Source organism: Leucopleurus acutus (assembly GCF_964270905.1).
Source record: "Leucopleurus acutus genome assembly, chromosome: 12".
In the NCBI taxonomy this organism is placed as follows: domain Eukaryota; kingdom Metazoa; phylum Chordata; class Mammalia; order Artiodactyla; family Delphinidae; genus Leucopleurus; species Leucopleurus acutus.
This window is the reverse complement of record NC_139154.1, coordinates 14727545-14743652: the sequence shown is the minus strand read 5'-3', so window position 1 is coordinate 14743652 and position 16108 is coordinate 14727545. Positions and strand designations below refer to the sequence as shown.

General features: G+C 46.7%; 1 protein-coding gene across 1 annotated transcript in view; it reads right to left on the bottom strand.

The window, feature by feature from the left end:
* Positions 1–8139: 8139 nt before the first annotated feature.
* The window catches only part of CKAP2L (cytoskeleton associated protein 2 like), a 30204-nt gene continuing 22235 nt past the window's right edge, over positions 8140–16108 (bottom strand). The window contains exons 7-9 of the mRNA XM_082851962.1: positions 11946–12009; positions 10006–10195; positions 8140–8581 (exon numbers count right to left, since the gene is read on the bottom strand). Of these exons, the coding sequence (XP_082708088.1) occupies positions 8356–8581; positions 10006–10195; positions 11946–12009 (480 nt within the window). The 3' untranslated portion in view covers positions 8140–8355. The remainder of the gene's footprint in view (positions 8582–10005; positions 10196–11945; positions 12010–16108) is intronic.

Genomic DNA, 16108 nt, shown 5'->3' with positions numbered 1-16108 from the left:
TTATCTCCCTAGTACATATGATACTGGGTTGAAGGAGGAAGGCTATGGTCTCCCTACCCTCAGTACACAGTGATCGCAGAGGAAGTGGACCAAACAGCAGTCCATACAGTAAACGCTCCAGCTGGCTTTCCTCTGGAAGCCCTGGAGATGCTTCTGGGGCAAAAGCAGGGAAGTGGAGGTGGCGAAGACGCCGCGGAGTTCATGGGGGCCGTGGGACTGACCGGTGCAGAGCTCCCTGGAGGACACCCGTCCCTCTCCCAACAGGCGGTCATTATTTCCATCGTAGATGGTGTGCCACCTGCACTCAAGGATCTGGACTTGAAACTAGTTCTCTGGGGCTCCCTGAGCCCTGCTTTTCTTGTCACTCTCAGCTCCCTTCCTGATATTTGAGAGGAGGAAAAACTATTTTGTTTCTGGGCTGGGTGTTTGTTTTTTTAAAATCGATCCTGCTGAATGCTTAACCCAGCAAAGTAGGTTTTCTTCTCATTTTACCACTGGTGAATTTTAAGTGCAGAGAACCTAAGTAACTTGCTGTCACACTGGTAGACAGACTGCAGAGTCAGCATTTGAACCCAGGGCTGCTGAACTCAGGGGACATGCTCTGCCCCCCTGCATCACACTGCCACATGCTGGGGGAACTGAGCTCTCACCATGCAGCTTCATCCCTTCTCTGGGCTTTTAGATGAGCAGGGCTGGAGATTTCCTGTTGCCAAAGCTGGGGGTCCGAGGCACAGTTATAGTGCTGTTAGACATTGTTGCTAAAGTAGAGACCAGACAGGTGAAGAAAAAGGATCCGGAGCACCCAGGTGAAACAGTTAAAGAAACCTGACCTTTACCCCGCTGTGCTGCCTGGGATTTTTGAGGAAGTGAAGTCCGTCTGCCAGATCTTTCGTTCTCCAGCTGACCCTCCTGGGCTCCCTTTTTTGTGGCATCACTGGGCAGGAAGCTGGCAGCTGGGGGCAGAGGATGGAGCTGGCGGTGGGGGCGGGGGGCGGTGTCTATGCATAACTGGGGACTCCGGGAAGGCCTCACCACTGATGGAGCTTCTCCACCTCTTGCTGCATTGGTCCCTACAGATGCCCCATGAGTCAGCAGCAGAGCCAGAATGGGCCAGTCTGGGTCCTGCCACCCACCTCCTCTCCTGCAGCCAGAGGGTGAGTTGCTGGGAAGTGGGAGGAGCCACCTGGCTGGCCCAGGAGCTCAGCGACTTAGGGGCTACCCCGGGGCTAGAGCAGGGGTCCCAATGGAGCAGTATCAACCCGAGCAGGCATTTGGGAGATTTGCAGGAGCTCTTTTGCCTTCCAAGTGCAATCATTCCTGAGTATTTACATAGAAATACATATTATATTATACATTGCTTTTCATTTCTCCTATGTTATAGTTATGGTATTATATTGATTTTTAAGATTATAGAGACAATCATTATATTATCTATGAATTTCAATTCAGGATAGAAGAAATGAAAATATTTGTTTTACATATTTTTTTAATTGAAATAGTTGATTTACAATGTTGTGTTAGAAAATATTTGGATTTAAAATGAGGCACTGGGGCTTCCCTGGTGGCGCAGTGGTTCAGAGTCCGCCTGCAAATGCAGGGGACACGGGTTCGTGCTCCGGTCTGGGAAGATCCCACATGCCACGGAGCGGCTGGGCCCGTGAGCCATGGCCGCTGAGCCTGCGCGTCTGGAGCCTGTGCTCCGCAACGGGAGGGGCCACAACAGTGAGAGGCCCGCGTACCAGGAAAAAAAAAAAGAAAAAAAATGAGGCATTGGGTCCGAGGGGGCCCAGAACCACTGGCTGTCAGCCCAAACTCACAGGTTCTGCTCAGCGGGGTCAGCTGACTGTACTGGGGCCCTGCACCTCTTCACACCAGTTCTGGCTCATTTCTCTGACAGCTCTGTCCCCGCCCTGGGAGAGGTTGCAGAGCACAGGCTCTCCCTGGCCAGGCTTCCTCTCCAGGCAGCTTTTATGGACACAATGTGTAGGGGCTTCTGCTTTGACCCCTCTGCTCCTTTGTGCTGCCTGACTGCCCTTTGAGTGCAAACTCCAGTTTTCCTGAGGGGCAGGCTCAGACCCTGGCCTGGTTCTGCAGCCCCAAGCCCTGCAGGAGGGTTCCCGTTTCTACCCTGGCGTTCCTGGGCCTTGATTTTCAGAATGCCTGTCTCATCGGTTCCCTTTAGATTGGTGGCTTTGGGCTCAGTGAGCATTCGTCCCACTGGTTTTTTTACCAAGCACCTCCAGCATGCCCGACAAGGTAGAAACGGAATTGTAAGCCACTTTACTCCTGCCCAGGAGAAGCTCAAAATTCAAGCACATCAATACTTTAATCAGTGCTTTGCAACTATTTTTCCCTCCCAGCCCACCAGAGGGCTGGACCATCTGCAACTGCGTGTTCTCTGGGGATGTGTTGGTTTCTCTACCCCTTCATCTCCATCCCAGCCCAGGCTAGGGCATTTTGACACATTTTCTACCCCTGGTTGAGAGTCACTGTGTGAACCTGGGAAGCCTCCATGACCAGCTTTCTTTGTTTCTTAGAAGGCTGAGGGCAAAGAGAGAGGCAAGGACCAGGAGGGCTGCACGGAGGCAGACTGAATCCAGGACACAGGCCGGCATCACGGTCGTCTTCCACTTGAAATATTTTTCAGATAACGGGAAAAATATGGAAGAGAGAAAAAGCAACCATATTGAAGTCTCCTAAATGTAACAGATTTGGAGCCCAAGAGCACTTCTTTTAGGTAGGAGGAAGGTGTCTTGCTCTCATCCTGGAAGGCAACCCTCCCTGGCCTCTGGGCCATTTGTGTGTAACAAGTGGAATTATTTTGCCCAGTTCCCCTGAGTGTATCATTTCACATCCAATTTTATTTCTATCCATTTCTTTTTAAAAATAGTATTTCCGGGACTTCCCTGGCAGTCCAGTGGTTAAGACCCCGCATTTCCAATGCAGGGGGTGTGGGTTCGATCCCTGGTCGGGGAGCTATGATCCCACATGCCTTGCGGCCAAAAAACCAAAACATAAAATAGTAGCAATAGTGTAACAAATTCAATAAAGACTTAAAAAAAATGGTCCACATCAAAAAATAAATAAAAATATTTCTGTGCACTTTTGATTCCGTTACTAGTAACAATAATACCTAATCGGCTATAGATGACCTCATTAATGTTCTTTCCAGGTCACTATGAAAGACAGCGAGATGCCCAGACATCTTTGAACTTGATGTATACATGCATTAAAAACTGTAAGTCCTACTCATGATTTAAAAACTTGATTCTTTATTTTAGTCGGAGCTCCTCCGTGGTGTTAAGCCCTGGCCTTTCTTGTTCTGTCATTAATTTGAGTCCACTTTTCATGTTAGTGTATCGTCTGGCATTAATATTGCAGGCTTAGAAGGAATATATTTACATGTTTGAAATGACAAAACAAACTCTTGAAGAAATTGGTCTGTGGCACAGTTCACTAGTTTTATTTTCTGTGGATAAACAAGGGAAACATTTGGAATATCTGAGGATAAATAAGGGACAACAGGCTGCGTGCTCAGAGAGTTCACAGTCATTTTTTTAAATCTCTGTTTATTTCAGAAGTTTCCAGGCCTTTCACTCTTCTTCCTGGGTTGACTTTTGGGCCTCAGAGTCCTGCAGGGGTAGGTTCTCCAGGCAAGAACCGGGTATCCCTGGCTTTTTGTCTTTAAACACTAGATTTTTATTCAAGAGGTAGACGATAGTATTTTACTGGGAAAACTGCTCAGACCCTAGGGTCCATGCTTTTCTGGAAAGGTGCTGAAATACAGTAGTATTACAAAAAGTATTTTGTAATGCTACAAAACTGAACCCTTAGAATTCCCTCCCAGGGTGGAGAGAATGCAGAAGGGCCTGGGGGTAATCGGCCTGGCAGCAGACCCCTAAGGGGTGTGAGGAAGAGAGTGAGGGAGAGGGAGAGGGGAAGGGGGGAAGGGACAGGGAGGGGAGAGAGACCTGCAAAAGGAAGAGGTGGCCAAAGGGCCCTTCCCGTGTTTTTCCTTCTGCCTGAAGCACCCCCATCTCTGCCCCCCACCTCACATCTCGGGGGGCCTCCCCACCTCCCTGACTGGATCAGTTCCTTCTCTTAGTCCCTCCCCCTGGGACCTCTTTCTCAGAATCATCACACTCCCCCCCCCCCCCCACCCCCGTACGCGGGCCTCTCACTGCTGTGGCCCCTCCCCTTGCGGAGCACAGGCTCCGGACGCGCAGGCTCAGCGGCCATGGCCCACGGGCCCAGCCGCTCCGCAGCACGTGGGATCTTCCCGGACCGGGGCACGAACCCGTGTTCCCTGCATCGGCAGGCGGACCCTCAACCACTGCGCCACCAGGGAAGCCCAGGATCATCACACTTTGACACTTGTGATTCTTTAACATGTGTCCCCTCCGGACTTGAGGCTCCTTAGTGACAGGTCGTTTGGGTCATCATTATATCTCTGGCTTCCAGTGTCCTGTATGTTTTATTGAGTGAACCGTGTAACCTGATTTATTATTACTCTGGGTCAGCTTGTAGAACTGCAGGGGAAAGGGTGGGGCTAAAGACCTATCATGAGACGGACGAGAGGAAGTGGGGAAGGGCTATACAACTTTGGATTAGAACCCTCCTCAACTCTTAGGAACTCATCTGAGGCAGGGTAGGGTGGGAGATATTTCTAGCTCGGGGTTGTTCATTTGATGCAGTATATATATTTTTAATCCTGTGTCACCTCTGTCCTCATTTATCTGCACCTTAGAGATGTACTCCATTACTCCTAAGACTGTGGTAGACACCGATAGTCATATCCCGTTTCTGGAAGAAGTTTTAGTTGGGCATGTGGCCACCCAGAAGACGTTTCCTAGCCTTCTTTGAAGGTGAGTGGGGACACGTGAGCAAGCTGTGGTCCCTCTCACCCTAAGCAGAAATAATGCATCCAGCTTCCAGGTCGTGACCTTAAAAGGAGAGGGTGTGCTTTCCGCCCCCTCTCTTCCCCGTTCCCACTGGCTGCCATGTGAAACTGCTTGGGAGCCACGCTTGTCCACATGGGTGAGGCTGCACCCTGGGGATGGCAGAGCCCCGAGACAGATGTGCTGTGGGCCTGGCACAGCTGAGCATTGGCTGTTTCACCAGGGTTGCTGATGGGAGAGAGATGCATTTCTAGTTGTGACTAGTCACACCGGCTGAATCGGTGTCTGAGTTCCGGCACCCAGTCCCGAGCAGGCAGAAATGACGAGAAGCACCATCCCTGGGGCGGTGCTCTTGTGGTAAAGATGTGATCGATCCCCTCATCTGGAGGATAAATGACAGCACTCTGGCTATCACAGTGATTCTCATTTGGTAAGTGGGGAACCGTTCAAGAATGTCTTTCTCAGATTTGCTCTTTCCTTGTCACCGTCCTAGTTCTCATTTCCATACTTTAGAGACAGGAGTTAAAAGCTCTGCACTTGGAGCCAGGCAGCTCTGAGTTTGAAACTTCAGTCCTGCCTGTCATTTACTGTCTCACTTTGTTTCCATACCTATGCCACAGGGCTACTGTGAGAATGTAGTGAGACAATATGCCTGGAAGGCGGCCAGAGCAAACATGAAATAGGAGTTTCCTCTACTACTGTATATATGTGTACTAGTCAGGATTTTTCCCTAGCACCTGACAGAAACCTAAATGAAACTGGCTTAAGAATAAGGGAATCAATTGTCTCACATCACTGAAAAGTACAGGGCTTGGCCAGCTCCAGGCTTTAGCCAGGGATCAAATGATGTCACTGGATGTAAGCTTACTCTCCAGCTCTCAGGCTTATCGTGTTGGTGCCATTCTCTAGGAGGTTTTTTTCTCCATGGTTATAAGAAGGTTTACAGGTTTCCATCCTCTTTGCAGCAACTCTACCAGGAAAAGAGTCTCTCCAACAAAAGTCTGGGAAACGAGTCTCACTGGTTTTGAGTGAGAAGGAACCCCATCGTCCAATCAATGCCGCTGGCCAGGATACTGGGCTCTGGTTGGCCTAGCCTGGGCCACATGCTCATGTGGGTGGAGTCCGTTCCTGTTAAGCGACAGATTGTGAGCGGGAAAGAGGTGGTCCTAAGGAAATTAGGGCACTCTTATTAGAAGAAGGACTACACGCCAAGCAGGCACAACAGATGTCTTTTATAGCATGAGTACCTGTACCTAGTAAACAGTCATAAATGTGAACTGTCATGCCTCCTCCTCTCCTCGTCTTCTGGGTCATGGTCATTCTGCACCAGGATGCCAGTATATAACCATCCTTATTTATCTTCCTTTAACACTCCCCCCTTCTAAGAAGTTGGACGTTAGACTTAATTTCTGCCGAGGCCCGTATCTCCCCTGCAGTTCCCTATGAATCTTCCTCCCAAGTGATTAAGGGCCTGCTTCTTACCTTCCCTCTCTCCCTCCCTCCTGCTCCGGGTATCTAGGAACAGCTATTTACTAAACAAGAGGGTTACTAAGAATCTACAAAGAGCTCCGGAATCATGGTGCAGTTTTCTGTAGTTGCTATACCATCCCCATCACTTCCACATCCTTTTATATCCTGAAGATGCTACCTAGTCCAATCAGGCTGTTTAAAACCTCCAATTTGTCAGTTTGAAATCTACACGTTATTCAATGCCAGTGGTTCAGCCGACATTGTTAGTACCCAGGGTGGTACTGTGAGAAGTCCTGCTGGGAACTGGCAATAGTGAAGGTGTTCTTTTGAGAACTGGGCTGTAACACTGAGACGATGTTCTGAGGAGAGAGAGACGAAACATCACCATAGACAGCTGATTCCCAGTCTGGGTGGGGGGATGGGCATTAGGCGGCAAGGATGAACCGTTTGAAGCCAAAGAACAGGTAATGCACAAAGGACAGCAGTGCAGGCCCAGTCAGAGGACTGGTCCGTGGACGTGAGCTGGAGGGCCTGAGGTCTGAGGCAAGGGCGTTCCCAACAAGGAGGGACGTGCTTCAGGCTCTTTCTGTCTCGTGATTTTAATATTTGATTTCCCCAAGTCCCATTTTCAGCTGCCAGGACTTCTAAGCAACCCCTCGGGCATGATTTGGCTTTAGAGGTAAAGTGAGTCTGTCTAAAGGGAAGGGAACGCCTAGCTGTGTGGATTCCTGCATTTTGGTTGTGGTGACAATCTATTTCTCATCCAAAGTTAGTCTATGAGCATTATGGGTTTATACCTCAGCTGTACGAACCTCGTTTTTATAAATCAGACTTGGAGAGATGGGTCTGCTTCCCTCACAGTGGAAAAATCCACAGGAAGGTGAGTTCTCCGGGGTAGTGGGTGTTCCCTGTGAGGCCTCTTGGGATAGCCTATTGGCGTTCCCCAGACAAACCCCTAATTCTCTAGGCCAAGCCACCAGCACTGTTTTCTGTAATAAATATGATAAATGAATAAGCAGGAATGAATAAAAGTCAATTGTTTTTTAGATGATACATAAGTGTTAAGAAAACTAAAATCTCAAATACATTGACTAGGTTTTCCTATACATTATATTTACACAACGATTCTGATTGTACCTTTCCACAAGCAGTTGCCCAGGAGGAAGGAAAGGCGACCGATGATAGTCTCTGGGGCTCAGATGTCTTCTCAGGCCAGGTGTCCCCTAGCAGAGCAAAGAACTGAAGAGGCAAGGGTCCTTTCCCCGCCCCTGTCTGCTGCTCCCTTTTGTTTTTATTTGAAGCATTTCTCAATAACAAATGCAAAATTAGGTTTGAATATAAAAAGCTAGATGACCACCCCAGTGCAGGATTGTGTATCATTAAGGAGGCCAGGCCCAGAAAGGATGTGAATTACCTCTCATCTCCAAGGATCTGTGACAGAAGTCAAAGATCACACATAAAAGTCATCTGTGATCTCTGAGCGAAAGGCACAGCCAGCATAAACTCAGCTGCAGAATGAGAGGATCTGACCAGATGGTCTATCACGTCCCACTTAGCGGGGAAGGCTAGTTTCTACGCTCAGATCTTCCATGCTGGAAGGACTTGCCCTCTCTGCTAAGGTGGATGCAGGAAGGAAAGTCTATCATATTGTGGAACTGACCTCCTGATATAAAAAATAACTATGTTGGGATTAAGGTAGGTCAATAAAATTCAAATTGTTACCATACTTGTGGGGTAAGTTAATTTTCAAAGTTTGAAATTTATGTGTGCTGTAAAGCTGGGGCAAACTACAGTCTTAAATAACCAGACTTTCCCATGGGGGTGTAAAATCTGAGAGGAAGCCCAGGGAATTACTTCCCAGGCCCTGGGGCCCACAGTCTGCATGCACGATGCCCCTCTATTACAGTTTCTCCCAGGCCACCCAGGTAAGTGCATTTCTTGTCTTGTGGAGGCTCTGAAATGTCTTTTTTAAAAAAAAATCAAGAAATTACGACTCAAGGACTTGAAACCCTAATGTTACCGGCAAAGCCTCATTTTTGCGGAATATAAAACACTCTGTCTCTTCCAGTTCTAACAGTTCGTTGAGAGAAGCCACCACTAGGTCATGTTCCTGCAGCATTTCCGGGTAGCGGGACACTGCTCGCTCGATCCTGGCTGAACGCCGTACAGGAGTGATAAGCTTCATGTCTTGCACTTCCGGCATTCCGTTTATTCTGAGAGACAGAAAGAGATGCATTCAAAACCTTCTAACTTCTTTCAAAATTCTACTTGTTAGTCTTTATTTTTTTCTTATTCCCTAATAAAACACAAGAGAAATGTCTATAGCAGCTCTCGTCCTAAGGTGGACTTGCCCTCATTGTCAGAATGAACTGGGTGGTGTCCATCTGCTCTCAGATGGTGTCAGCACAGGGATTTCATTGAGTGAATTGTTAAGTGTGCTTTTATTTGAAGTCAGCTACTTGGCAGTTGGTGTTTGTTTATTCCATAAACTTTCAAAGAGCTGACACGTTTTGATGAAATTGGGCCTAACACCAAATGAGGCTGGACTAATGAATTCTAAGATTCTTTCTAGCTTTGACAGTAAATTATTCAAAAAACATCTTTTAAGATGGTGGACCAAACCACAAATTGAAACTGGAACAAATCAGGCATCTTCCTGGTAAACCTGAATGCATTCCAATCACAGGCAGCCTGGAGGGTACGTTGCAGAGACCTTTCCAGGCAGTGAATCCTGGTCACACATCACAAAACCACTGATTACATTAGCCTCACAAAACTCGTGGCCAGTCTGCTGAAAACGCCCATCATCAATTCCGGAGACAGTAAGAGGTGGTCTTCACGTCAGCTGCCTGCTTTCATCCACCCACGAGCTGACTACGGTGGGGAAATGACAGGTCTGAGACAGGAGTTTAGACTGGAAGAGGCCCAGCTGTGCTTTCCAGAGAACGAAGATACAGAACTGTGGTCTTGGTGCTTTTGTTTGGAATTTTCCTTTCAAGAGCACGAACAGAGACTGATGTTACACTAATGTTTTAGAAAATGACATCGATACCCTGACACAGTTCCTTAAATTACCATGGATTCTTAAACTTACACTTGTCTCAAAACCAAACACTCCTGATACTGTGCGCGGTCTCTAACTAGCATGTGCCTGCCGCCTCCCTGTTCTCACAGGGCTGTTCACAGCTCCCTCCTTCCCACAGCTCCAGAGGCTGCCTGCTTGGCAGTTTGCTCCTGCCCCCCAGGACTGGCTGGAAAGGTGGGTGGGATCTGCAAGTGCAGCACAAATGAGGGTGAAGAGGGAGGACCAATGCCAGGAGGGAGGGGTGACTCCACTCCAGCAGCCCTCCTGACTCTGGCAGCTCCTTCCTCATTGCAGGTCAGGTCTCCTTGGGGGTGGTGTGAGGGGGGATGGCGTGTGTACTGAGAAAGGACACAGATCTTCCTGGCACTGGTTCCAACCCTCCCCTCACCCTCAGCTCCTTCCCTTAACACCAAAGATGGATTAGACCCCCTGGTCCTCGTGTGAGGCAGAAGGTATCACTAATCTGATGGTATCCTGGATCTGGGGAGGAGAAATTGAGAATTGGACTTGAATTAGACCTGCGAACACAAGCCTGCTTTAGAGTTTGCTTACCTAGGGATCGGGGCGATCTGTAATTTGATACCAGGATGATTATCCTGTTCTGACTTGGTTATTTGGGGTGTTGCTGAAACCTGTTCCCTCTCTTTTGGAGAAAGACAAGACGTCCCAGACTCCATCTTCTTGGCCAGCATTTCTATTGATGTTATATTAGTTTCAGCAGCTAAGGAGTCAGAGGTAATTCCTGTGTATACAAGGTCAAAAAAAAAGATTTAGCAATTTAATACTGAAGCTAAAAAATCAATAAAATGAAACAGCAGTTATCTACAATGGTTTCTCAGTGATCCTTATGGATTCCATATACTCAATAAAGAGTAATTGATTTGGAGTGGGACCTACAACTAGTTTTTCCTGCTGCATCAGGCCATCCTCCTAACCAGCCCTCCAGGCAGCCTTGGGGCCTGTGAGAATGGATCCCGGCTACCCTTTCAACGTTGTGAACACATCCCCAATCTCTTATTCACTCTCAAGGGAGCTCCCTTAGTGACTAATCATTGGCCTCTTCTTACCCTTACATCATACCTTGGATCAATTTTCCTGACTCATTAGAGTTAATTCACTTGACCTTCTGATCCCTCCCTACCCAGGTGTGACCACATGGCTATCACCTTGGACAGTAGGTGAAAAAATGTCTTGTGTTGACACAATTGGCATGATAGCCCAACCATAACAACCAAAATTAAGGGAAGGAAATCAGGCTGAGACAGACAGATACTGTGGCTGGAGGCTGAGACCCCAAGAGAGGCCAACAGGGGCCAAGAGGTGGGAAAGGCATGGATTCCTGTCTCCTCTTTTTATCCCTTTGAAGAACACTGCCACACATTATAAACAAATACCTGAATTGTAGCATCATTCTCAGCAAGAGGACCACTGAGTAAAGGTACTCTACAACCTTATTCCCAAAAGTAATGGGTTAGTTGGCTATAATTCCTCATGACGTGATTGTTCCCCAAAGGCCAATCTACCCCTTTGTTTTTTTTTTTTGGCTACGTGGCACGCATGGGATCTTAGTTCTCCGACCAGGGATTGAACCCAGGCCCTTGGCAGTGAGAGCGCAGAGCCTTACCCACTGGACCGCCAGGCAATTCCCTAAACCTACACTTAAAGGAAAAAGATTTGTCACCTTCTAAGATTATAAAAATAACCCATTTTATTTTCTCAAGGTAGCTTTTTTTTTCCATTCATATAACAAATATTATAATTAACGTGTCACTCACTGTATTTGGCACATTTTTCATAGAAGAGTTCTCTAAAGGTTCTGGCCAATGACAGTAATGGTGAATTAAGTGAAATGATTCCTGAGATGGGTATGATTTAAAGGTATAACATGAATTTGGATGTATACGTGTTGGTGGGCTTGTTATGATGAAACATGTAACTTAAACCAAAGCACCTCTCCCATTTGCCTCAGTCTCTTCTGGTAAAGAGTCACTTGCTGGGCTTCCCTGGTGGCACAGTGGTTGAGAGTCCGCCTGTCGATACAGGGGACGCGGGTTCGTGCCCCGGTCCGGGAAGATCCCACATGCCGCGGAGCGGCTGGGCCCGTGAGCCATGGCTGCTGAGCCTGTGCTCCGCAACGGGAGAGGCCACAACAGTGAGAGGTCCGCGTACCGCAAAAAAAAAAAAAAAAAAAAAAAAAAAAAGAGTCACTTGCCTTCTCCTCTCACCTTCTCTCCAGGGAAGCAAGACACCCTAGTCTAGGCTGCTCTGGTGGAAACCTTTGTTTGGTGTTGAGCAGTATATTTACTTGTAATAATAGAATAGAAATGAATCAGCTGATGATGAAGGCCAAAAGGGCAGGCCATGGAAACCAAGAAGCAAGAGGCATTTCGGGGGACTTACAATTACAATTCTTTTTTTACCCGCTATGTGTTCCTCAATGACTTCTACTTGAGTGGCTGGAGGGAATGAATTTAAATACAAAATAGTAGTACCTTCTGTGGTTCTGTCTGGGTCTTGCAAAATATTAAGGACAACTTTCCGCAACTCTTGTATTGGCTGGAAGGAAGAAAATACATGAACAGTAGTAAAAACATTCATGGAAAAAAGTGATCTAAGGAACTTACGATGTTGTTCAACATCAAATAGACTTTTTATAACAAAAACATTTCCCTTTTTATCTCTTGTCTAACTATAAATAACATTTAAAAGGTTTCAGTTTTAGCTTTATGGGAAAAATAAAGGAACAAAGAAAATGTTGGCTAAATGCTGGCATGCTTTTTTTTTTTTACACAAAATTGCAGATTTTATATGAAATCACACCAAGAGATACACATTAAACTCAATAAAGTTAACTGTGGGAGGAAGAGAATGATAGTTGGCTACAGGAATAAAAGAATAAATAAAATGAGAGGCTTTGCATAGAACAACCATGACGATGTGTCATGAATGTGAAATATGATCAGACCTCCGACACTTTGAGAGGTAAATAGGTACCTCTTATTTTTGCACGGGGGCTCACATTCTCAGAGGGCTAAGACTAGTACGTATGTGGACAATGTGAAATCTCTTCACGTCCATCCTGGGCATAGAAGTCTGGATATGGCAAAAGCCGGACAAGTCCATTTTGTGGAAGCATACTACACTGTAGTCCAAAAGTTAAATCTAGTCTGTGTTTGGGGTGCTGACCCTTAGCAGGCTGGACAAGTCCATTCTATGGATGACATATTTAGAGTCTCTGAGGGCAAACTAACCCATTCCTTCTTTTTTTTTTTTTTTTTTTTTGCGGTACGCGGGCCTCTCACTGCTGTGGTCCCTCCCGTTGCGGAGCACAGGCTCTGGACATGCAGGCTCAGCGGCCACGGCTCACGGGCCCAGCCGCTCCGCGGCACGCGGGATCCTCCCGGACCGGGGCACGAACCCGTGTCCTCAGCATCGGCAGGCGGACTCTCAACCACTGCACCACCAGGGAAGCCCCCATTCTTTCTTGCTGGCGAGTTCAGAAACGAAAAGTCTGTCAAATCCATTCATTGGAAAGGTAGCTCACACACTCAGAAGGCTGAACAAGAACCAACCATGGGGAGTGGGCTCAGACACTCTTTGCTTTGGATAAGTGCATTGATGTATTGTGGAAGTCCTTTCTGGGGATCAAGGGTTCAGCAACTCTGAGCGACAGCAAATAATCGTTCTGTTGGATTGGGATTTACTCCTGTAGACTGAAGCAACCTCTTCTGCAGAAGGCACCTCAGACGGCCTACTGGTGGGGAATTCGAGAAACTGGCTTCAGGAGGGCTTTATCAGGAGTCTTCCCGCGCGGTGCCCTTTCCAGTCTCTCGGCTTCTTGGCGGTAGCTGCCTCTTTGGCCTTTTTACTTAATTGCCAGGTAAGCAGCGTGCATCTTGCGGAGCGACTGCTCCTCGCCCCACTGACGTGTGCCACGCAGGGCGAGAGCGAGGTGTGCGACTGGGGGGAGTGCCGGCTTCTGACACGTAGGCTTGGGCTTCTCCGGGGTGGTGGGTCCCGTGCTCCGAGGTGACACTTTTTGGTTGGTGCGAGGCTGGCGCGCTATATGCGAGCACGAGGAATGCCGGGAGGGGCTGGCGGCGTGGGTGGTGGCAATGACCACGACAGCAGAGACCTGGGTGGGGTGGGGGGTTTGCTCATGTGGCCGCCGCCATCTTGTTTTTGGCATGCTTGACTTTAATGAAGAGATGTATTTATGGAAAGTTGTCTATAATAAAATTTCTCTAAATCAATTTTCTTGCTGACTTATATAATCCCACTGAAGATGTGTTCCCACATAAAGATTCTGATCCAAAGATGTAAAGCGAGCCATAGAGAAAATTTGGCATATGTTTTTAGTGTTGTCTTAACTGAATTTTTGTTTTTATTATAAAAGTCATATATCTTTTTTATTTTTGGCTGCATTGGGTCTTTGTTGCTGTGCGTGGGCTTTCTCTACTTGTGGCAAGCAGGGGCTACTCTTCATGGCGGTGTGTGGGCTTCTCATTGCGGTGGCTTCTCTTGTTGCGGAGCACGGGCTCTAGGTGCACGGGCTTCAGTAGTTGTGGCGCACATGCTCTAGAGCGCAGGCTCAGCAATTGTGGCGCACAGACTTCGTTGCTCCACAGCATGTGGGATCTTCCTGGACCACGGCTCGAACCGTGTCCCCTGCATTGGCAGGCGGATTCTTAACCACTGCGCCATCAGGGAAGCCCAAAAGTCATATATCTTATTACAGAAAACTGAACAATAGGTCAAATTTGAAAAGGAAAACCACCCATAATCCCATCATCTAAATATAACCTTTAGTTGGCATTCTGGGCAATTTCCCCCCAGCCTTCCCTTTCTTCTTTTATTTGGTAAAATAACGTAAAAAACAATAAAAAAAACCTATTATAGAATAGTAATTTTCTGATAAAATTATCTGAGATAGCCATCCTTTTTAAAGCATGTTAACCAGGCCATGAAGCAGAACATCATAAATGAGTTGTACGTTCTCATAGGAACATGATATTTGGAGCCTGGTCTTCCTGACCTGGGACTCTGTATCAAGTAAATAACAGATACAAACTGACAACAGAGCATAAAAGCAAAGCTATCTATACATTTTTACAAAATCTAAAAGGCTGTAAACTTAAGAAATGGGAATAAATGTACAGAATATACTGCAAAAGGTCTTAATTATATAAAACACTCATCAAGTGTATTTTATATTTTCACAGGCTTCTAGCTAAAGACGATGCATTGAGTACACATTTCTTTTTTTTTTACACATTTATTTCTAATCACTCTTGAAACTCTACTGAAATTATACTAAAGGGATTAAAAAGGAGGCAGTAACCACAGGGAATAGAAGAAACAGCAACAAGACTTGGGAAGCTCGAATGTGGAAGGAAGAGGTAAGCAGTTTGACCAACTTGAAAGAGCCAAATTCTAAGCTGGCAGTGTGGCTAAGAAAGAACCTGATTTGACCCCAGAGCCCCTGAAAGGCCGAGGAATGGATGGAGGGGTCAAAATCAGGAGGGCTCTTGAGCATCTGTCAAAAAGCAGTCAGACCTGGGAATTCCCTGGAGGTCCAGTGGTTAGGACTTGGCTTTCAGGGCCACGGCCCTGGTTCAATCCCTGGCTGGGGAACGATGATCCCGCAAGCTGCGTGGCTTGGGAAGTAAGCAAGTAAATAAATAAATACGGTCAGACGTCCAAATCCACCCTGCATCCCTAAACTCCATGCAGCCCGGTGACTGTGCCCCTCCCACCTTCATCCAAACAGGACACTGGGCATGTATCCTCCAAGTCTCTGGGGGATATCATGCAAGATTGAGGGTGGGAGTGCCTACTGAAAAAAGGGATAAATGAAAGTTTCCACGCTGAAGGTTGAGACACCCAGCTCTCTCCTCCCCCATAACACCTGGTAGCCTGGCTTCTAGTTCCTGGGAAGAAGACTGGATGAGGCTTCTTCAGAGAATATAACCAGTCTTAGGAGGAAGACCTGAAGACACTGATATTGAGGGTTCTTCAGTCAACTCACTCAGCCAAATCACCCTATGGTAAAGCCTCATCTGTGTCCAGAGTTTTTAACAAGCTTTTTAAAATCCACCTCTTCTATTGAAACAGCCCAGTTTCACTGGCATCTGAGTAAAGCATTTAATGAACAATAGAGAACAACCCCCTACCCACCAAAAAAAAAAAAAATGGTGAGAGAAGAAAAGTATTGGAGAAGAATCAGGCAATGCAGGAAGAAACGGGAATCTGAAGGTTTTAGTGAAAGGAGATCCCAGAATGACAGGCAATAAAGACAGGGGTAAAGAACAACCTGTTGAGCCTGGAACAGATTAAGAAGGGTCTGGGAGAAAGGTCTCTGAGAAAAAGAAATCAACAGAATATCGAATGTTTTGAAAGTATGGAGAAATTTAGATAATTATAGAAGAGTATGGGAATTAATTATATAATAAATACTCAGAAAACTAAGCAAAGGGAAAACAAGAAAATAATTTCAGGAAAATCATGAAACCATACTTGAAAGGCAAAGTAATCACAGTGTATACCACATGGCTCAATGCAAATTTCTCACATAGTCAATAACAATGTGAACACTGAATAGTGACCAGAATTTCCATATGACTCTAATGGAAATATGGAGGACAGTAAAAGTCTG